The sequence below is a fragment of the Prunus persica genome, chromosome G2 (genome assembly GCF_000346465.2).
Source record: "Prunus persica cultivar Lovell chromosome G2, Prunus_persica_NCBIv2, whole genome shotgun sequence".
Lineage (NCBI taxonomy): Eukaryota > Viridiplantae > Streptophyta > Magnoliopsida > Rosales > Rosaceae > Prunus > Prunus persica.
The window spans coordinates 4,349,116-4,372,869 of NC_034010.1; the positions used below are offsets into that span (position 1 = coordinate 4,349,116).

Sequence of the window (23,754 nt, forward strand, 5' to 3'; positions counted from 1 at the left end):
TTTTGGGTTGCTAAACCTTACCCGGCTTGTTCCTGGAATAGGAGGAAATTTCTATCCTCTGTTCCTTCCTAGATCTTTTAATTCATGACACTGTGGGTGATGGTAGAAACACCTTCCTTTGTCATGATCACAATTGGAACCCTTTTGGGGGCTTTTCTCTTTGAGTTGGGACCCTTGTTAGTCTTCCATTTGGTCATGGGAATCTATTGGTATTTGCTTTTGCCACGCTCAATGCGAATAATTAATCACTTCCCAATGGAGCTCTGGCCTAGGCACTTGTTCTTTAGAATGTTATAGGCCCTGTTTGATTGGCCGGATTGGATTAGATAGATTCAATTAAAATGGACATGGATCCTAACCATTGTTTGGTGAGCTTAAAATATATTATAGATTGGATATGGGTATTAGACACTATTCTAGAATAAGAGTTGTTCCAGAATCCATCACCAGACATGAGTTTATAACAAACGTCTTCTCTGGTTTGCCTTATTCGTCGTCTTTGATTTTCCTTCTCCTCTCTCTCTCTCTCTCTCTCTCTCCTTACTAAAAAAAGCTTCAGATTTCTCTCTGAGTCTTTGTTTTTGATATTATTGTTAAATATTTTTATATTTTGATGATTGTTGTCTTGTTCTTTTGGGTTAGATGCCGAATGATGTATTTTTTTGTTTATAATTTTTTTTTTATTGACCTTTGATTGGAAACTAATCATTGATATGAGTTTGAGTTTCTGGTTCAATTCTTGCAAAAGTTGGGGGTTTTTCTTCAATTTGAGGCAAAAAGTTAGGAATTTGCATCTGATTCTTGTTAAGAAAAAAAAAAATTTGAACTCAATCCTAGTCTATTGTTTGGTGCAAAATTGAATGGGGACTCAATCCTAGTCTGAGTTTCATCCTCTTTGGTTAGCCATCAATCAAAGGTAGGCTAGCCACTGTAGACAGACTTTATGCATTCTTTGTAATTCTTTCCTTGAGTCTCATGAACGTTTGTTCTTTGTATAGAGGCTCACTCAGCAATTTTTGTTGCACAAAATAGTTTTAAAAAAAATGTATTACAAAATACGAAAAATTTAATTTGTAAAGAGACAAAATTCTGAAAATTTTGGTCTTTTTTAAATTAAAATTTTTTTTTATTTAAATTGGCCGTTGACATGAGTTTGCCTAGGCAACAACTCAGGTAAGTCTTGCCTTCGGACTTGCCCATTTTCTCATAACTATATTCCTATATTCATATCTTCTAAGATTCCTTGTTTTCCATATCTTCTAAGATTCCTACGTACATTAAAGTGTCTCATTCAAAAAAATATCAAACAAACAAAAAGGAATAGCTGTAAACTATGGTCTGTGTTTCACATTGTGACGCAGCACAAACAACAAAGGTTTCAAGCGAAATCTTGAGTAGCAAGATATCTGGATTCCACCAGAAATTAAGAGGAATTCTCTTTGAAAAATTGTATTAAAAACTGAGATAATGAAAAACGACAGACCAACCTGTCTAAATACATCATTCTCAACCCTTGAACTACCAGGGGAGTTATTACATTAAAACTGGAAAAAAAAAAAAAGCAGACTTAATTCGGAGACATAACTACGTAACTCCGAAACTGAAAACAGAATTTATTCGGATAATTAACTGAAAACTTTGAAAGCAGTTTTGGAAGGCCAAACAACCTCAGAACGCCAAAATCCATCATACATCACAGCAAAGCTGTGAGTTTGACTCGTGGCGTCGTTCCCTTTCCGAAATGGTATTTTGCGTCCTAATCGGAGCTCGGACGACAAATCTGCAAATTCCTGCTACGTCCTTTTTCTAGCTCAACCGCGATAAAATCTGCCATCTATTCTACATCACATTGTGCCCTTCAATTATTCTTTTATACAAGCGATGTTGGGCTTCAATTATTTGTTTGATCAACATGAGCTTTTGAGAAGTTCTTATTTGCCCTTTACCATCTTCTTTTGTCACAATTTCTATTAATGTAATAGTAAATTTAGTGACGTTTTTGTTCATTCACCTCTACTTAATCCAAACCACAATAACAATATCCCTCTCTGCATCTCTCTCTCTCTCTCTCTCTCTCTACTTCCTTTTTTTTCTCTGGTCACAATCGATACGCAGAAGGGCCATCTACATAAAATATGCATCCTCATCATGTCAACAAACGAACGAAATACAAGACGTACGAGGGAACATTGGAGCTTTCCAAAAGTTATGGAGGAATAAATACCAAAGCGAAACTCTTAAGGCTAAACTGGAATATGGTTCTTTAATTTGGGAAAAAACAAAAAAGAAAAAAAGAAAAAGAATATGGCTCTGTGCCCAAAAAAAAGAAGAAGGAATATGGTTCGAACACCACGATACTTTCCACTAAGAGCGTTTCCAACTGCTTGGGCTGGGGGAGGGCCCAAAAATCTATTCTAGCAGCTAGGGCTAGCCCGGGCCAGCAGTGGGTCCCACGGGACTGGGCTAGCCCGAAAGCAAGGCTAGCCCAAGCACGAGCCCGAGTTTTGGGCTGACGTTATTGCTGAGGCCAGGCTGGCGTCAGCCCTCTAATTCAACTTTTTTTTTACGGTAAAAAAAATTTGCACGCACGCGCCTGCTTTTCGCCAACGGATAGAAGCCACGTGGAGGGGTATGGGCTCTCTGATTGCTTTTTGTCCTCTAATCCAATGGCAGTCAATTTTTTTACAATAAAATTATGAAAAAAATTTGAAATTTTTTTATAAAAAAACCCAAAAATTAATGAATTTTTTTCTATAAATACCAACCAATACTCTTTACTTTTAACACAAAATCCTCGTACATTTTCTTCTCCTTCAACTATTATTCACTTTCTACTCAACATTTTATTCACTATCAATTTTTATTTTTCTTTATCATCTTATGGCTTCTTCTATCGAAACCAGAGGGGCATGGAGTATCATGGAAGATGTTTTGTTGTGTGAGTGTTGGGTCCAAATTAATCATTGTCCCGTCACCGACAATGAGATGAAATTCTGTCATATGTAGAGAAAAATTCATACCGAATTTTGTGAAAGATTGGGTTCGACCCGTACGAAAATGACATTGTCCAGTAGGTGAAAAATTCTCAATAAAAAGTTGGGGAAATAGAGATATGCCTTGGCAAAGACACTGCTCATGTATGACATTAAGAATGAAGTATGAATTCTAAAATATGAGAAATGAAAATATAGAGAAGATTTGGTGTGAGAGGTATGAGCTGAGCCTCTGGTTTTATGGAAAAATTTAGGCAGATACAGATGACATGTGGAGCGATTTTAGAGGGTGAAAATCTTATCTAAAATTTGAAATTCATATGAAATTTGAAATTTGAAATTTATTTGAAATTTGAAATTTATCTGAAATTTGAAACCGAAAATTTATCCAATTATGAGATATGAATTTTATAATAAATATTGACACGTACGAACCCAAAAATCTTATCCGAAAATATTATCCAAATTAATTGTTTAGGTAAAAAAATTTGTAAAAAAAAAAAAATGAATAACATTTGCCCTTTGCAATGGCAATGAGTAGAAACACACATTGCTTTTTGCAAAGGCAGCCACTATTCACGTGAATAGTATCTGCCCTACCCCCTCCCCCCTGCCATGGCAAAGGGCAAATGAGTGAAGTTGCTCTAAGAGCTTCCATGGTAGGAAGGTGTAAATTCGGGGTTGTAAAGCCGCTTTTATATCTCATTTACACATCTCTTGCGGATATAAATTACGTTTTTGCTCGTTTTTGAGTTAACTAAGGGCAGATATAGGGCTGAGGACTACTCTATAAATGATGTTGTCTCTATAGTTGCCACGTCTATTTTCTGACCTTATTATTTTTTTGGTCAATAGTGATGAAGTTTCCATTAAGATGATGAAGGCAAGCCATGAATGGAAGCCGAGACACATCAAATGAAACCAGGAGTTCGTAGGCTAAAAGACATATCTAAAAGCCCCGAGACATAAAAAGAAAAGCAAACAAACACATAGACTTGATAATTAAGTACAAACAGATCAGCAAATGACAGAATGCCTTGATTAACAAGAAACAGACCATAATTTAGCTAGACTCCTTAGCTATATCTATCACACAATAAGTTAATTGGCAAAAGTAACGATGCCATCCATGATCTTACACACAACCTCTTTAGACTCCTTGAGCTTTTTGATGCTCTTGATGAGCTTCTCGCGCTTCACTGCAATTGATGGAGGTTCCTCCATCATCCTCTCAATCCCATCACCATGGTTAGGTCCCATTAACTCACTCACAATCTCCGTCTCCAAGTCGTTGTTCACAAGGTTCGAAATACTCAGCTGCAAATGCAAGGCCACAGAATCAATCAACCTTTTCAGCACAACATTCCAATATGCAGTCATCAGCATTTTCAAGTCGAAAGCTTGAGACAATAGAACATGTGGGTACTTCATTAGACCTCCAACTTCAACCATCCCGATTCCCTCTACATTTATTTTTATCTCAGTGTGAGGTCCAAGTCCCAGATCATGAGAATTACGAAATACCTTTGTGATGAATGTTTCTTGTTGAGTCATGAGCCTATGCCATTCGGATACATATTCCGGATTACATGTATAATCAGTCAGCTTCTCCATTTCCAAAATCTCCGTCATCCAATGAATGGACCTTTCTTTCATCCTTTGAATAAGATTTTCGCATGCTCTTCTGGCAGACAGCTGAAGCTGATAATATTCTTCTGTAGTTCTCATTAACACAGACAAAACCACATTCTCAATATAATTCCAAACCTGCTCAACAAACCCAAGAGGTATGCTCGAAATCCCCTTCACTTTTCCCCGCAAAATTATAAGAAAAGCATTGCGCTGAACAAAATTGGGAAGGTTGATACCTTTCGCCTCCTCCAAAATCGCAATCTCCTCCACTAAGAAATTACTTTTGGAGTCACTCGCATTGCACTCGTGAAGTTGATATGAGCACTGATTGAGCATCTCATCTCAACCAGCCTAGCCGTGCAATGCATTTCGTCATCCGGGAACGCGTCAAATTCTCCCATCAAAACAATCTTCTTAAGTGATTCTTTGGATGCTCCAATGATCTGCATAAAAACAGTCATGGCCTCAGCAACAGTTGACAGAGTTTTCGGCAATTTGTTGAGTTCTGAAAGGTAAGAATTCAGCTTGTCATTGATCTTCTTTACAATAACAGGCAAGTTTCTAGCTATGCTAACAGCTTGAATTTGGACCAACTTGTCAGCCAAAACCTGAATTCCAACCATAGACTTATCAATCTTTGAAAGAAGGGGATGAGTTTTAAATAATCGATCCGCAATAGCCCTCGCCTCCTCATACGTTTCATCTCGAATCCGGTTCCTTACACAGACATAGCCAAGACCAATGTCCACATCATCAGCTGTAACCTTCTCCAGCAGTCCCTCTGGTGCCATGTCAACCTTTGTAACCACAGCCAGAGTCCTCTCACCAGTTTTGTCCACACTCCGCGACATACTAATTGACTCACATGTGCTAAAATCAGTAGAAGCAGATAAAACATTCAAAATGATGCTCTCATCTGGTTTTATATACTTCATGATCATATCTTTGATTTGATCATTGATATTCTCAGGCTGGCCATGAACTGGAACTCTAGTAATTCCAGGGAGGTCAACCATGGTCAAATCGGGCACACCATTCTTCTTCACCAACAAGGTCAATGGGGTGTCTGAAATTCCCTTTTTGTCCCCTGCAATCAGATTCGTGGCATTCACAATGTCTTCTGAAATGTTTTCCTCATCAGTCTGCTCAACTCTGCCATTGTACTCCAGTGAAAGCTCTGGTTTAGGATCAGAGTGGTGCTGAAGCCTCATTACGAGAGGAACCCTTGTGCAGATACCTTGTCCACGCGGCAGGCTGATGCCGGCAAGGGACTCAAGAACACTGGATTTGCCAGATGACTGGTCTCCCACAACAACAATGGTGGGCAGCTGGATGCCTTCCTCCATAACCATGAGGACGCGGAGCTTGTCAATGGCATCAAGCATAGGGCGAATTTTGTCGTTGTAGGATGAGACAATTGGCGCGTTGTTGAAAAGTAGCTCTGCTTTTGATGAGGAAAATGATAAGCCTTCTTGATCATCTTGTAAAATGGATGAGCTTGATGATCTGCTTCCTGAATCAGTTTGAGTTCTCTTTCCTCCCATTTTCTGAGATATAATTGAAAGCAAATGGGAAGAGGAAGTCATGGACAAACCGAGAGAGGAGAAAAAAAATGAAGGGGGTTGTATTAGGCAAACTTGACCTCTGCCTAACAGAGAAATCATGGATAAATAGAGAAAAAAGATACATGAACATGACATGCACAATATGAAAGATGCAGACATAGGAATCTTTTACCTTAATATGGGAATTTATGCTTTGGTTTTTGTTTTAAGTCGGAAGGGAACTTATGCTTTTGTACATCCAACTAGTGGCTGAAAATGCATGGACCAGTCACTTCAATAATGCATGACAAGTTACAACACAAAATGGTGTCTACACTACCAAAAGTATCAGTGAAGTTCTCTTCAGCGTTCCCACTATCACACGAATTTAAACGCAAGAATATACGAGTGAGACCATCTCCAAAGGTAAAAGACTCAAACCCGAAATTTCACCTCCAGAAATACAATATTTCATCTATACATAGGACTCAAAACTTTTTTTTGTGGAGGGGGGTGGTGGTGGGGGTGGGGAGCGGCGCAGATATATGATATAGCAATACAATTACTGCAATTAGATTAGTGTTGGCCCTCTCAGAAAATGAAAAACCCATGTGCAAGTGATTTTGTAATTTTGGCCCTTCCATGCTAAGAATCCTAGCTCCGCCACTGCACTTGCATATTACATTTCGTGTTCTTAAAAAATCTACATATTATATTCAAGAATCAAGCTCAATCGCATGATAGTAAGAAAAGGAAAATTCTCAATATTTAGAGCACACTTGGAGCCCTAAGTGGTGTGCTCTCCAAGAGCATAGCATTTCAGGGCATGATCAAGCTGATCATCTAGTTTCGTACAGGACTTGCACTCTTGCTTGTTTGAAGCCAAAAGAGAATTCTTATTAGGATAGGCACAATTCATATTTACATGGTTAAGAGCACAATAGAAAACGAGGGTGCATTTGTCGTTGACATCTTCAACGAGAGTGGAGATTTTATCATGGGGAAGTGTCATTTTGTGTAGTGCAAAGGCCCTGCTATGCTACGTGCTCATCTGTTAGAGTCTGCCTATGTAGTATTGGCTTGAATGAATCGTACCTAAAATAATAAAAACTCAACTAAGTAATAAAGAAGAGTGAAATTGTGTTGGGTTACGATTCGTTTAAATTACTTGAGCAATTTTTTGAGCTTATTTAAGAAACAAGCTATACTGAAAGAAACATTGCATTGGGGAGTGGGGCACTTATTCTGGAATTTGAACGGGTGACCAATGGGGGGAAGGGGGAGGGATTACTCAAACGAGAATTTTTACTGTTGAAAAAATAAAAACAAAACAAAACAAAAGAAGTTGCAAATTGCAACTTCTGTCGAACGGACAAGAAGGGCCCACTAGATCCCGCCGTTGAATCACCACCGTTCTGTTCAAACAGCCAAAACGAACTCAGCATGCCTCCAATCACCAATCCGCTGACTTCTTCAACCGTTTCGAAAATCGGCTGCAACAGACACATCTTTTGCTCCAAATTTACAACCTCGTTTCACCAATCAAAAGACCAAATGTTAACGTGCAAGTATGGCAATGATGAAGCTCAATGCATCACGTGATCGAGAAAGCGCCGAATCCCCGCACCGTGCAATTGTAGGAAATATCTAGAAATTTCTCCAAAAGTGGGGCCAGCATTTGACCTCTCAGCCACGTGACTTTGACGACCCTCACCGTCTGATCCGATCCGTTTTCTAAGCGCTTGAATTTATTTATTTCTTCAACATTTTTATTTTCTCTCTCTAGATTTTTATTTTTTTCTCTCGAAGCGCAACCCAACACCCGGGCCCTCATTTTTCCCTCTCTTTCTCTCTGCAACCAAACCCTAAAAAACGCCAAGGAAATCTGAAATCCATTGCCATTGGATGATGCGAGAGAGCGCCGGTCGCCGCCGTTTTAGCCCAGAGAAGCAGTGGTGGGCGAATTATCCGCTGCGGGCGTGAGCATTGTGAAAATCGTGTGCAAACCGAACAAACGATTCCAATGGCTGAAGAGAAAGGGAGCAATTCTTGAAGATTGTTAAAAAGGAATTTGAAAATTAAAAAGATTGAGTTTTTTTCGTTGGGGGTGCTTAGCATGTGTGATTTAGTAGCCCGTACGGGTCGGCATCAGCAACGCTACGAGGCCGGTTGTCGCCTTGTTGCCGGGTACTTACATTTCTTCGAATCTATATTTTATATATTTGCATATGTGTATGTGTGTTTATTTGTTTGTGTATGTTTGATTTTGATTGATGTTGATGTTGTTTGTTTATGTGGTATTTTGGTGGTGGAGGTGGACCAATGTGTTTCCATAGTTGGAGAATTTTGCTTGTGATATGGTTTTCTGATTTTGTATAATATCTTTTGATTGGTTGATGCCTACCATTTGGATTTTTAAGTGGTGGGGATTAATGGGTTTCTTTTGTTTTATTGTGAGTGTGCATATATACATGTTTATTATATGGGGTAGGTGAGAAATGCTGTTTTATTAGGACAAGCAATGACCTTGTGTTATGTGAGAATGATCTATATTTTTTTCATCAGAAATCTTTGTCGAATCACATATGAACGTTTTCTTCCATTTGCAAATCTTTTTGGCCTTCATTAACTATGTCATTTACTGTTTGAGGATTAGGGAAACTAGGAATTTTTTAAAATGGTGATGCAGTAAATAAGATTATTTCGGCGATACGATTTGGGTAAATTGTCATTGAGGCAATGATTATGGGCAAGGACCCTACTTCTGAAGTACGAAAGTGGCCTTGTGAGGTGAATTTCTTATTACATGAAGACATGCTGCAATCGGATAAGTCAAGGAGTTGAGTTAAACAAAAATTTGAAAGGAAATGATGTTGTTCCATTATTTATATGTCCAAATTTCATGCAGAGGGCCTAGGGAAGTCAAAGCTTCTAGCCACCTACTTGGGCACGGCTTTCTGTATAGTATATTATACCAGGATCAGTAGTTTTTGTCAGCTGCTGCTAATTTTTTTTAGACAATGGTCCTGCCATATGTTCTTTAAGAGGCCGCTCTTTTATTTTTGGGTGATCTGTGCAATTAGATGAAATAGGCTGTTTTAGTTTTCTCTGTGTTAAAAGGATGGGCTGTCGATCACACATATAAAGAGTGAGCTTGGTAGTATGACGATAAATAAATTGTTTGCCAGGGCCGAGAGATCATGCAGACATTCATATATAGATCAGATTCTCTCTCTCTCTCTCTCTTTTTTTTTTTGGTTTTTTTTTTTTGTAACCGATCTTAAATTAGTTTTGATATTATTTGCTGGTACATTTATCTGTGTGACCAATTATTTTTTCTGTGATGTGAAGAAGCTAACTCAGTTAACCTTTGACAGGTGTATTCCATTTAGATACAAAAATTCTGATGAGACTGGTGATGCCAATTCTGAGAAGATTATTGAGGTGCTTATGATTAACTCACCTAGTGGACCAGGCCTTTTGTTCCCAAAGGTATTTCTTGTTTTCTGTTGGCATTTACAATTGTTGGACTTGGTGAGATCTTTCTTTCTGAACTTTAGTTTTAGGAATAACTTATTTTTAGATATAATTTATTTTTCTTCTGTCGTCTTACTAATAGATACATGGTAAAAATGAGTTTAAAGGTGTGAAAAATGTCACTCTCAAAGTAATCTATGATTGAGGGTTGGTGGATAGCAACTTGAGGTTGATAAGATTGCTTTTCTGGCTAACATTTATAAGAGGTAAAGCTATTGTCTTTTCTTGTATCACCTTTAGATACATTTAAGTACCAATATAATCACCCGGGGCTTTGAAAACTTAGAGCAGAAAATATCTGCCATTTTCTATTGGCTGTAAGTGTATCCCAGTTACCTCAGTTATCAACATGTAGGACGCATTCTCTTTTACCTGCTATTTGGGTGGGTTATTTTCAGAGGCTTCATAGAAATCGTCTGATTAGACCTTCTATTTTTCTGATCAAGTATGACAGTAGTTTGTTTTTGGAGAAAAATGAATTCGTTAAGAGACGTGGGCAATAGTTCTATTGCATGATTCAATTAATTATTAGGCCCTTAGATATATTTCCTCACTTTTGTTTTGACATCTGTAATTTTTAGCTGGCAACAGAACTATGGTTATGATTTATCATTTGCCCAAGATATGCAAATGTAGATATGGATGCTCTTTGTTGTGATGTTATAGTGCCCTCTTTTATAATTGGAACTAGATTAACACTTTTGGACTTTTGTTGTGATTTTAATTTCGTGAGAAGAAATATAGTCAACTGGTTCCGTATAATTCTGTGTTTATTGTTGAGTTTACGAAAGATTTAATTGTTTAGGTGATGTTATGTTTGAAATGTGATGACTTCTTTGTGGACATGCAATTCGAAGTTGAGTTTACACTTGGTAAAATATTCATGATCTGCATACCCATATAGTTATACAATCTCTTGTGTTTTCCTTTGTTGTTTACCCTTTATGATATTCGAAGTTTGTGTGAAAAACTAGTGATTTTTAACACTAGGGGTGGTAATTTGGATTTGATTAAATGAAATGAGGAACTACTTCGGAAAGTGAAAAATGACAGCACTTGGATGTTTCAGTTTTGCAGCTTCTTACAAATTGGGGCTTATTTTATGGTATATTCTTGCTTTATTGATTATTATTGTGTCCTGTCATGCGTATTGTAAGTTAGGTTGTGATTGTTCAAATGTGGAATGTATGTAGTGCCTGTGAATTGGTCACATGTTCTTGTTTACTGTTGATTTGGGAGCTGTAATATATAGTGTATCGGAAAGTTGAAGGCGATGTGAATTTGAAATATTGGGATGGTGTTGAAGGTGTACTTGAACATATGTTTACATTAGGAATGCTGGAGATATACTAATCAATTGAGACTTTATGTCTTTAGTGTTAAGCACAAGTTATATAACTCAGTATTTTTAAAAGTGGACTTAGGAGTGATCTTTACATTCTTGAGGTGAAGAAGATTATTCATTTTTTTAATGAAAACTTTACATATACTTTGCAATATCGATAATATGTAGATTTATTGCTAAGGCTCCCACCAGTTTACAACAACTATTATGTGCTTCCTCCAGGTAGGATATATGTAACTCTTTTATTTATGAATATGTTATCCACTTGCAGGGAGGCTGGGAAAATGATGAAACCGTTGAGGAAGCTGCAGTAAGGGAGGCTGTTGAAGAAGCTGGAGTTCGAGGAGAGCTAATGGTGAAATACATCTTCTTAACTTTTATTTGTTCTAAGATATATTCTGTGAAGGGGGTAGAATAAAGTTGTATTCTTAGCATTGAATATTTGCATGTGTTTTGATACTTGTCTTTTACCAAAAAAATTTATATTTGTTGTCCTGTCTTCCCAATAGATGGTTAAAGTAGAGCAACTGTTAATCTTTTTGAATATCAGGATTTCCTGGGCTTTTATCATTTTAAGAGTAAAACACACCAGGATGAGTTCAGCCCGGAAGGTGTATGTAGAGCTGCTATGTTTGCTTTGTTTGTCAAGGAGGAGCTTGAGTCATGGCCCGAACAGAGCACCCGAAATAGAACTTGGCTGACTGTAGCAGAGGCCTTTGTCAGTTGCCGGCATGCATGGATGAGAGAGGCCTTGCAGGATGGCTTCTCAAAGTGGCATGCAGAAAAGATGATTAGTGCAAGCAATGATGTAACGTTGAGTTGCTAGTTGGGGTGTGAGGCTGAACAAGAAGTCGTTTCGGGTGCATGCTCATAGACATAAATACAGGTGCTGGAATTGGTTTTTTTGGGGGGCATTTTTCAATTTTTCAGTTGGTCATCAAGTAACAACCTCTTAACAATATTAACTGTTCAAAATTACCTAGTCACTGCCCCTTAAATTTATTCTTGTTTCCAGTTGATCTCTCTGATATTTAAACTCAGAGGGTCAAGTTTCAGCTTCCCTGTATAACATTTTCCGTTGCATAAACTTTTAATTGCCCTATTCTCTAATGGTGCGTTATTGTAAAGTTGGAAACAAATTTGCAAAGATCATTCTTTACAAAGCTTTTGCAAATTAAAGCGTTCGGTTGCAGGGTGGGAGTGGGTCTCAAAGTTTTGTAAGTACCTTTATAAAGCTTTTCAGATCTCATAAGATCCAACGGACAGAGATAAATTCGAACAATATGCACCATATATTCAAACAAAAATATATAAAAAATCGCTAAATTATGCGGAGGATAATGTGAATTTATAGTACATAAGTTTATTTCTTCATCTCATGACAAGCGGAAATGATTGACAATTACACTTGGGTTGCAAGCAGCAACTGCAAGAAGCATCTCATAACGTTCAAATCTAGCAATCACTTGCTCTTCCAAAGTCACCAAAGCTTCAATATAGTATTAACCAACATAATAGGTTTTTGTAGAACAACAGATATCGAATCCCATCCTACCAAAATTCTAATTATAATGGAAATTTGCAAAACGTGTACAACAACAGATATCGAATCCCATCCTACCAAGTTCAATACAAATAGAGAGTCAGCAACCCAGTATTTGACAATCATTCTTGACGTCCATTCCATCTTGTTCACTAAGGGCAGTTTGAAAGCAGAGAGAACATCATCCTCAGATCAACCCCGTCCTATAAACTTTGCGACTTCGATTCATATCGCCTTATTCAAGCCACAAAATACACATACTACAGACACAAAAGTTGGTTTGTCAGACCAAAACCTGTTCAGGGAAAACAAATATCTCCCAAGACCAAATAGGAGCTGTTTTTATTTTTTGTTTTTTTCAATAATAGGGTTGGGGAATCCAAACTTGGGATCTATTCCAACATCGGTGAGATAGAACATTTCCTCCAAAATTATTAGGGGGAAGTGCGATGTGTATTGCTGTAGATAAGACAACTTTAAACATCATAAAAAACTGTAAACACTGCAAATGAAGCATCACATTCTCCATATCATAAATAATGAGCTTACATATTTGTTTATTCATCAAACATTGATAAGCCTGTAACTACTGATAAATCACAGCATGCATACAAAGGACAGTTGAAATAACAAGCTTTTCTCATGACCTGCAGCACCGTTGTGCAGGCATTTTAAGTTCTGTTTCAATCAAAGTTAGAAGCATTACCTGAAAACTATCATCCAAGTAAAGAATAAACAAGTGCTTTGGAGACAGAAACAGGTTACTCAACCGCAAATGATTCGAGAGGAGAAGCAATAAAGAAGAAAACTGATCCCCAACATACCACTCTCTTGATCTCACAAAATCTCCAGAAGTTTTCAAACAGATTCATTTGTCTCCACAGAAAACAATTGCCAAATGACTCCTGAGTATCCCATTAAAGCTGGACCTTTTGTCCGTAAAGGAACCCAATCATCAGTCGCAGTTGCTGAGTTTTCTTTTCTTTTTTTCATAAGACAAGAAATCCCATACTTATGGAATCACAATGACGTAATGATGCTTACCCAGGACCAACTGCTTGTGGGGAACAATTATTAACAGAGCAGGAATAAAGGTCTGAAAACCATTGCAAGATACCATTAATATAGCCTGTGCACACACATACAAATCAAGAAAGTGTGCGAAACTTATATTTCATATGCTCTCTCTGCCATTGACTCAAAGAAAAGGTAGAGTTATAGGATTGGAATATCATTATGGTAGTGCACTCAATCTGGGTTCATCTCTTCGCAAGGCCACTAAGTAGAAAAATAAACTGAAACAGCAATAGAATAGTAGACAAAAGTAGACAAAAGAAACATATGGGTTAGAGAACTCATATCGTCTAATTTGAAAAGTACACAAAATAAATTGTTGTTTTTTCTCCTCTCCAGAATAGTTAAAGCAAGATATGAGTGTATTCTATCAAAAGCAATTTTCCAAGCAAGACAGTGCAGCATCAAGGGGTCAAAACGTTGCAACATCATACGTCCTGGATATCCACTTTTCCTTGGTATACACACAACAACTGAGGTACTTCACCCTGATAACTGTCAACAAATCTCTCCAAGAACTCCTTCTCCACAGGTCCAAACACAGAATGTAAGCTCAGTTTTTCAGTATTTATCAATCCTTTCGACAACAATACTCTAACAACCGAACACCTAGGGATGATTCTCTTCTGCAAACTATAATTCAAAACATACGGCGACTTGAGAATTATTTCTGACGACCATCCCATCTTGTTCACTAAAAGATCCATTGTTTGCATTATTTTCTTCTCTGACAGAGCAATACACTCCGGGCGCCTCCTGAAAGCAGAGAGAACATCAGCCTCCGACCAACCCCACCTGCTATAAACTTCACAATTTCGCTTCAATATCCGCTTATAATATGAACGACACATTATGCTTATTGCCAACACGGAAGTCGACTTTTCCAGGTTAAAACCCATTTCCTTAACCTCTTTCACAACTTGGCGAAACTTTTCAGTATCATGTATCAAAGCATGCGTACAATGAGCTAGCAACAGAGAAATGCATGATTCAGGCATACCTAATTCTCTCAAAATCGCGATATTTGGCACTACTTTCTTGGTGTGGGCTTGCAAGAAAATCGACGAGTTGTACTTGAAAACAGAAACGATATTTTTCTCAGGAAGCAGACTCCTCAGGAAATTATAAGTGGGCACAAGCTGTTTCTCCAAGCTTCTTTGCAAAAGATTTGGATTCAGAACCAGCGTTTTTGCGAGGTCCTCCCTTGAAACTCCAAGAGAGCTGAAAAACTCAAGCTTTGGCAAAAGGGTTTGCTCAGGCCTGGCTAAAAGAAGTTGTGGGCGGGTTTTGCAAAACTTTGAGATCTGGATTATAGAGAATCCATGGTTTCTCAGAAGACCCAAAACGGTGTCTGCATTTTCTGGGGACTGCAACTTGATCCACTTGGATGTTGAAATCGCATCTTCTAGCGACAACCCACATGAGGTTATGAGGTAATTGACGGTGAAATTGTGTTGGTCTTCTGAGATTTCTGAGGTGAACTGTCTGCAGAGTATCCGATTTTGAACAGAAAAATGTGAGGGTTTTAGATCTCTAGCAATCAATATTTCAGCTCTGGAAGCAAATGTAGAAGGAGAGAGTAAACAAACCAATCTGAGGCTCTTCAACTTGGAGAGCGGTACCATGGTAGAGGTCGATGATGATTGTTAGGAGCGTAATGGCTAGAGAGAAAAAGAGAGGAAATAGAAATTGGAAATTGACAATATTCTCATTCATGGCAAGAGTCAACTCAGCGCAAAGTTAAATACAAGGTATGATTCCTACACGTGTTCTCTCACAACACACCTTACGTCCTCCTACTGAAAGATCTCCAACCGATATGTCAGAAGTGCCACATAGACATTTAATGGCTATAAATAACATCTCACATCACTCCAACCGATGTGTCAAAGCTGATGTAGAATGAAGACTGGAGGTTGAGATGTTATTTTTGACATTCCAAAAGCAAGATGTCAAATGAATATTTTATTTTTTTTCTTTTCTCTTTAATTAAAAATAAATCAACACTAAAATGTAATAAAATAATAATTTAATTTGACATATTGCTCCCCCCTCTGTCCAAAATCTTTTCAAGTTCCCACTGCAGTGTGCCATCAGCATGAAGGGGTGGAAGAAGCTGCGGTGAAGGAGTGACTGTATTTCCTGATAGAGAAATTGAATCCTAGCAGATATGGAAGAGAATATCAGAAAGTATATAAGAGAAGAGGAAAGGAAAATAAGTCAGAGAAACGATTTGATGAATTCCTCTGTATTCTGCTGCTATATTTTTTGCACTATCTGTCATAGTGTATTAGCTTACTCACACACACAATGAATTAACCGTTAGAGGAGAGAGAGAGTTAGACACACTTCTAATTTCAATTTCAGCCATCCATTACATGTCATTAGATTAGGACACTTGTCCATTGCCAAGCCCAATGAGACTTAACCAACCGATACAATTCAAATATTTCTAACTCAGCCTATGAGCTAAGGCCCAACCCACAAAACAAACTACCAATCAGTTCACTAATTTATACACACATTCCCCTTTAAATTGTGGACTAATTTCACACCAAGAAGCTCCCTAAGATAAGTGAACTGCTCTCTTGCCAGCGCTTTGGTGAAGATATCAGCTACTTGCTTTTCTGTAGGACAGTAAACTAAATCGATCACTCCTTGCTATAACGCCTCCTTGATGTAGTGATACCTTCGATTGATATGCTTGGTTTTCTGATGGAATATAGGATTCTTAGTGATAGCAATAGCTGAAGTGTTGCCACAGTGTTGCAACAGTTTGCATTTCACCAAAGTCTTCCAGCATAAATCTTAACCAAGTGGCTTGTGTAGTTGCTTCTGATACACTAATATACTCTGCTTCAGCTATGGATAAAGCAACAAATTGTTGTTTGACAGATGCCCAAGAGAAAGCTCAACTGCCAAATGTAAAGGCATATCCAGATGTACTCTTCATATCCTCTTCTGATCCAGACCAGTCACTAACACAAAAACCCACCAAAACAGAACCTTCTCCTTTCTTGTACTTCAAACCAAAATCAAGAGTTCCTTGAATATATCGCAGAACTCTCTTTGATGTCCCATAATGCTTGTTTGTAGGACAATGCATAAACCTTGCCAACAAGCATGCAGCATACATTATGTCAGGCCTTGTCGCTGTGAGATACAGCAAGCGTCCAACAATTTTCCTGTATTGAGCTTCATCTGCAGCTCCACTATCATCGTCCTTCCTCAGTTTATCATTTGGTACCTGGGGAATGCTCACAGGTTTACAGTCCTGGAACCCAAACCTTTTCAACAGAGTTGAGGCATACTTTCTCTGATGGATGAAGATACCATCTTCAGTTTTCAAAACCCCCATTCCTAGAAAATGGTGTAATAAACCCAAATCTGTCATTTCATACTTATGCACCATATCAGTCTTAAACTCCTGTAATAACTCCTGAGAATTTTCAGTATAAACTATATCATCAACATATATAGACACAATGATCAAATCTGAGTCTTTTCTGCACTTGGTATATAATATTGCTTCACTAATACTTCTTTTCAAACCATACTGCACAAGGTAGGAATCTATCTCTCCATACCAGGCTTTAGGTGCCTGCTTCAAATCATACAAGGCCTTGTGCAATTTGTACACTTTATCCTCCTCTCCTTGCACAATGAATCTATCGGGCTGATCTACATACACCTCCTCTTCAAGGACACCATTTAAGAAGGCAGATTTCACATCCAACTGGTATAGCTTCCAATTGTTCTTTGCAGCTAGTGCAATAAGAGTTCTTATGGTGTCTAACCTTGCCATAGGTGCAAAGGTTTCATTATAATCTATTCCTGGCTTTTGTGCATAGCCTTTTGCAACTAGCCTCGCTTTATTCTTTTGAACCGAGCCATCTAAGTTCAACTTTGTTTTATACACCCATTTGACCCCAATCACATGCTTATCAGATGGTCTTCTTACCAACTCCCATGTCTGATTTTTCTCAATCATATTCATTTCGCTTTCCATTGCCTTTTTCCATGCCTCATCCTGTGCAGCTTCATCAAAACATTCAGGCTCAACAATACACAAATGATATCTTTCATAAATCTTACTCAAGTTCCTGTACCTCAATGGTGTGTCATCATATTGAGATGCAAGCTGTGATCTGCTAGTTTCACCATCTTCAGTAGCTAGAGGACTTTCAATTTCAACTTGAGAACCATCAACTATGACTTGCTGTTGAGGTGCAGTCACTTCTTCTATAGTTCTCATATGCATGTCTGAAATTTCATCTGCAGGTAGTGGAATGCAGACTTCTTTCACTTTGTGTTTCTCCCAGTCCCATTAGCCATTTTCATCAAAAATTACATCCCTTGAGAGCAAGACCTTTTGAGTCGCTGGATTCAATATTCTATACATACCCCTTCTCATAAACACCATATCCAGTAAAAATACCTATGGCACTTTTGCTTCTAATTTGTGCCTCAAATTTCCTGGAATAAGAGGATAACACACTGAACCAAACACTTTCAAGTGTTTAATCCCAGGTTTTCTTCTACTGAATTTCTCAAATGGTGTAATATTCTCCAAAGCTTTTGTAGGACTTCTGTTTAGCAGATACACTGATGTGTTCACTGCTTCACACCAGATGTTGTAAGGAAGTTCCTTCTCATGTCATGCACTTTGCCATCTCCACAACAGTCATGCTTTTCCTTTCTGCAACTCCATTCTGTTGTGGAGAGTATGCAACGGTGAGCTGTCTTTCTATCCCCAGATCTTCACAAAACTTTGCAAAATCATTTGAGATGAACTCTCCTCCCCTATCTGTTCTCAACTTCTTTACATGATATCCACATTGAAGCTCTACCATAGCTTTAAACTTCTTGAACACATGGAATGCCTCTTATTTGTTTCTCAAAAAATAGACCCAACACATTCTTGAATAATCATCTATAAAGGTAATAAAATATCTGTTTCCACTCAAACTTGGTGTTTGCATAGGACCACACACATCTGAATGTATTAATTCTAGTGGCTCCTTTGCTCTCCACTTTGACTCTTTGGGAAATGACTCTCTGTAATTCTTCCCCAGTGCACATCCTTGACACACGGTATCACTATTTTGGATTTCAGGCAGCCTCAATACCATTTCTTGACTCTGTAATAGCTTGAGACTTCAGAAGTTTAGATGACCAAATCTCTTGTGCCATATATGTGCACACTCTAGCACATTTGTTTTCAATGCAAGCTCCTTGTTGATGCTGAAGATTAGAGGAAAACACCTATTCCCTTTCTGTTTCACACTGACCACCAAGTTTCTTAAAGATCTATCATCAAATATATCCACCTTAGACTCTCCAAATAGAAGAAAATAACCATGCTCTGTCATCTGTCCTACACTTAGCAAATTCTCTGCAAGACTAGGTACAAGCATAACCTCCTTTATATACCTCTTACCCTTCATTGTTTCAATGATCAGTGTCCCTTTTCTTGCCACTTGAACCAAAACTCCATTGCCTACTTGAACCTTTGCTTTCACTCTTCTGTCAATGTCTACAAGCAAGTCTTCCCTGGATGTCATATGATTGCTACATCCACTATCTATGTACCATTCATCACTTATCTTCTTTACTTCTCCAGAATGATTAGCAAAGAATAAATTTCTAGTTTCTTCAACCTGATTAGCAAAGTTCACCTGCTGCACAGACTTGTTTGTATGACAATATTTTGCAATATGCCCAATTTTGCCACACTTGTGACACTTGACTTTGTTCTTAACCCAACACTCCCCCATAGTGCAGTTTATCACAAAATTTGCATTTATTCCCAGTGTTGTGTGCCTCATTCTTCACCGGGGGATTAGGCTTATTACTCCCATAAGCCTTGTTGACATTTTTATGAGATTTACTTATTTGACCATTGAACCAAGTTTATTTTGATCCAATGTTGAAGCGAGCAAATGCTTTCTCCATGTTATTGTCACCATGCCTATCAAGCCTCTGCTCATATCGCTTTAAGATGGCAACCACATCCTGAGCATCAATGGTGTCTAAATCCTTAGTATTTTCTATCACAACTGCAATACTATCATAGGATTTAGGTAAGCTGATTAACAGCTTCTGAACAATTCTTTGATTACTCAGATCTTCACCATAGCTCCTCATTTGATTAATCAAATCAAACAGCTTAGCAATATATCCAGAAAGAGATTCATTATCATTCATTTGAGTGTATTCAAAATCACGCCTAAGACCTTGAAGTTTCACAGATCTTACTTGCTTATCACCAACAAATTCTTGTTTCAGAATATCCCACGCAGCCTTTGCAGTTTCTTGAGTTGCTATTCTTGGAAAAATTTGATCTGATATAGCCCCTTGGATAATACCTAGAGCTCTAGCGTCCTTCACCAAGTTCTCACGCAGTAGCTTCCTCTCTGCCTCTGTGAGCTCCTCCGTCTCTTTCGTCGGAGTTTTGTACCCATTCTCCATAAGATCCCACAGCTCGTGCGAACGGAAGATGGTATTCATTTTGATTTGCCAGAATCAAAATTTTCACCATTAAAGATTGGTGCCCTGAGTTCCCCTCCTCCATATCCAGCCATGGAAGACCTGATCGCTGTTACGACCTTGAATCACTGCAATGAGCTTTTGCTGTGAATTCGAGCTCACCCTAATAAACACGACGCCCAGAAATTCAGACCCAACTAGACTCTGATACCATGTTAGAGAAATTGAATCCTAGCAGGTATGGAAGAGAATATCAGAAAGTATATCAGAGAAGAGGAAAGGAAAATGTCAGAGAAACGATTTGATGAATTCATCTGTATTCTGCTACTGTATTTTTTGCACTATCTCTCAGAGCATATTAGCTCACTCACACACACAATGAATTAACCGTTGGAGGAGAGAGAGAGTTAGACACACTTCTAACTTCAATCTCAGCCATCCATTACATGTCATTAGATTAGGACACTTGTCCATTGCCAAGCCCTATGAGACTTAACCAATCGATACAATTCAAATATTTCTAACTCCGCCTATGAGCTGAGGCCCAACCCACAAAACAAACTACCAATCAGTTCACTAATTTATACACTAACATTTCCCACCTTCAGTTTCAGTAGAGAAACATGAAAAACGTTGTGGATGCGAGTGTTTGGCTGGCAAATCTAAGGGATAAACTACGGGACCACTACGTGGGGAAAGCTTCGAATGATGAGTGTGACTGATGGTAGTTTGTCGATACAACTGAAGACGGAGGTAGACCTAGTCCCCCACGTGGAATTCGCGGTCAGTACGATGTCGATCAGCAAAGAATTTCATCCGTTCTTTTGCGACTTGCAAATTTTGACGCAATTGTTGGATAAGGGAGTCACGGTCTCGTAATGCCAAGTCCACTGCTTGAACCACGGTCATATCGGGAGTATAATATTCAATTGAAGCGGTGATTGGCCATACAACGCCTGATATGGAGACGTTTTAATGGAAGAGTGGTAGGTGGAGTTGTACCACCACTCTGCTCACGGAAGCCATTATACCCAGGTGTGTGGTTTGTCCCACACATTGTTCTCAGGTAGTGTTCTAGTGATTTATTGAGATTCTCAGTCTGGCCGTTAGTTTAGGGGTGGTACGCAGAGCTGTGTCACAGCTTGGTTCCTTGGGCAGAGAAGAAGGCCTTCCAGAACTGACCAATAAACACCGGGTCTCGATCACTTACGATAGAATGAGGCATCCCATGTAGGCACAAAACTTCTCGAATGAAAACTTGAGAAATCTAACTAGCGGTATAAGGATGCTTCACTGGAATGAAGTGGCCATATTTTGACAAACGATCCACAACTACAAGAATACAATTTTTACCCTGAACTGATGGAATTCCTTTTATGAAGTCTATACCGATGTCTTGCCAGGTACCTTGAAGATGGGCAATGGATGAAGCAGCCCTTGGGGATGAAGAGCTTTATATTTTTGTCGTTGGCATAATGACAACTTGCCACAAAGTGTTTCACCTGTTTTTTCAAGCCTAACCATCCTTGTAATGTGCTCATATGTTCGTAACTATCCAAAGTGGCTAGTTGCTGGAGAGTTGTGGAACTCCTCCACAATTTGATCTTTCCACTTTGAAGTAGGGGGAACATATATTTTGTTTTGTAAAAGAAGCAATTGTTCTGCCAAGAAAAATGTGGTTTAGTAGGAGCTTGGGCTTGCAAAGCCTGCATAATGTTCATAGCTTGTGTCGATGAGACAAGCGGCTTTTATTTGTGACACACTATCAAAAAATGGCCAACAATTCTGGTTTGCTAGACAAGGCATCCGGCCCTGCATTTTGGGTACCAAAACAATAATCAATCTCATAATCATACCCCAGAAATTTCAATAACCACTTTTCTTGTGTTGGAGAGGTGATTTGTTGCTCCAAAAAATACTTTATGGTCTGATGATTCGTCGAGATCTTGAAATGGCAGCCGATGAGGTATGGTCTCGAGTGTTGAATTGCAAATACAACTGACATTATCTCCTTGTCATACATAGATAGGGTTTTGTGCTTATCTGAGAGAGCTTTACTCATATAAGCGATTGGATGTTTGTCCTTGTATAGAATGGCTCCAATTCCCATATTAGATGCATCATACGCAACCACGAATAACTTGGAAAAATCCGGCAGGGCTAGTACATGGGTAGTCATTAGAGCATCCTTGAGGTTCAGAAATGCTGACTCGGCTTCTGTCGTTCATGCAAAATTATCTTTTTCCAGCATATGAGTTAGTGGCCTGGCAATCGGGCCAAAACCTTGTACAAACTTCCTATAGTATATGGCTAGTCCCAAAAATCCTCTCAACCCCTTAATGGTAGTGGGTTTAGGCCACTCCTCTATGCATTGCACTTCGATTGGATCCACTACCACTCCAGCTGCAGATATGACATGTTCCGAATATGCCATTGATTTTTGAGTAAATAGACATTTTGAGAACTTCACCTTCAGCTGATGAGCTCTCAATACCTCGAAAACATGAGCCAAGTGTGTAATATGCTCAGATAAAGTTTTGCTATAAACTAATATGTCATCGAAGAAAACCAAGACATATTTACGTAAAAAGGAACGAAAAATTGAGCTTTAGCTAATTGTGGCTGTATCAGTCTTACTCCTCCTACATTCATTCCTACAGTCAATAATGACAGCCTTCTATTGAATTCCTTGAGTTTTTCTTTAAAGTTCCAACCAATCAACCCCAGGGTTTCTAACCACTCAGCCTCCAGTACCAAATGGCACCCTGCAACAGCCAATAATCTATAATTATTGTGAAACTTGAACATTTCTAAATCATCTGCAATATCATAAACCACGCCTTTAGTATCGTAGGTATTGCCAGTAGCGACTACTACCTTCTCTGTATCTTTGGGATTGATAACTTTTCCTAACCTTTGAGCCACGCTTAGGTTTAGGAAATTCTGGTTTGCCCCTGAATCAATAAACACATGGATTGGCATCCTGTCAATGAATCCCTGCAGACACATAGCTCTTCCTCTGATTCTTTTTTTTGCTGCAATAGAATGGATAGGTACCTCATCCCCCTCTTCACCAGTTTCTAAGTTTTGTCCTAGTTCCCCCCCTTGTCAGATCAGTCTCCTTATTCCTCACTCATTCTAATTCAATCATTAAAATGTGGGGGGACTTGCAATGGTGACCAGGGGTGTAGGGATCGTCACAGTGGAGACACAATCCCCTTTGCCGCCTTTCAAGTAGCTCTAATTGAGTTGTAAAGTGCACTGGAGTATGAGAATGGTTTGTCGTCGTTTTGATGTTTGAGGGCACTGAAGTAAACCCAGGTTTTGGGCGAGGTGCTGTTGTGGGTTGTTTACACCATAATGAACCGAGCAGACCCAGCATCAAGCGACTAGCACCAAGGCAGCCACGCCTTCTCCCATGCCGAAGGAAGACACACTTCCGAGGTGCCAGACACCTGCCGAAGCTCTCAGCTGCCAAACCTAATCTCCAGGACACGTGTCATCACCACAACGGCTTGCACAAAGTCCCACATTGGAACTTTGTGCAAAGCTCCCACTTTCACTTCCCTTATAAATAGGGAACAGTACCCAGGTAAA

At 38.8% G+C, this 23,754-nt stretch overlaps 2 protein-coding genes and 1 pseudogene across 3 annotated transcripts; 1 reads left to right on the plus strand and 2 right to left on the minus strand.

The window, feature by feature from the left end:
* LOC18786925 lies at nucleotides 3,902-6,449 on the minus strand (annotated as a pseudogene).
* Nucleotides 7,742-12,208, plus strand: LOC18786706 (nudix hydrolase 16, mitochondrial). Of its 2 annotated transcripts, XM_007218430.2 has the most exons (4): nucleotides 7,742-8,356; nucleotides 9,547-9,661; nucleotides 11,323-11,406; nucleotides 11,602-12,208. In XM_007218430.2, the coding sequence occupies exons 1-4, from the start codon at nucleotides 8,286-8,288 to the stop codon at nucleotides 11,875-11,877; spliced, it is 546 nt and encodes a 181-aa protein (XP_007218492.1). In that variant the 5' UTR covers nucleotides 7,742-8,285; the 3' UTR covers nucleotides 11,878-12,208. The 2 variants fall into 2 exon arrangements, with proteins under 2 accessions (XP_007218492.1, XP_020413286.1); XM_020557697.1 differs by lacking the exon at nucleotides 7,742-8,356 and having other exon boundaries at nucleotides 9,203-9,661.
* Nucleotides 12,406-15,374, minus strand: LOC109947478 (transcription termination factor MTERF15, mitochondrial-like). Its single transcript, XM_020557696.1, has 2 exons — nucleotides 13,301-15,374; nucleotides 12,406-12,854 (listed from the first exon to the last, which is right to left on the minus strand). Exon 1 carries the CDS (start codon nucleotides 15,291-15,293, stop codon nucleotides 14,097-14,099), a length of 1,197 nt encoding a protein of 398 aa, XP_020413285.1. The 5' UTR covers nucleotides 15,294-15,374; the 3' UTR covers nucleotides 12,406-12,854; nucleotides 13,301-14,096.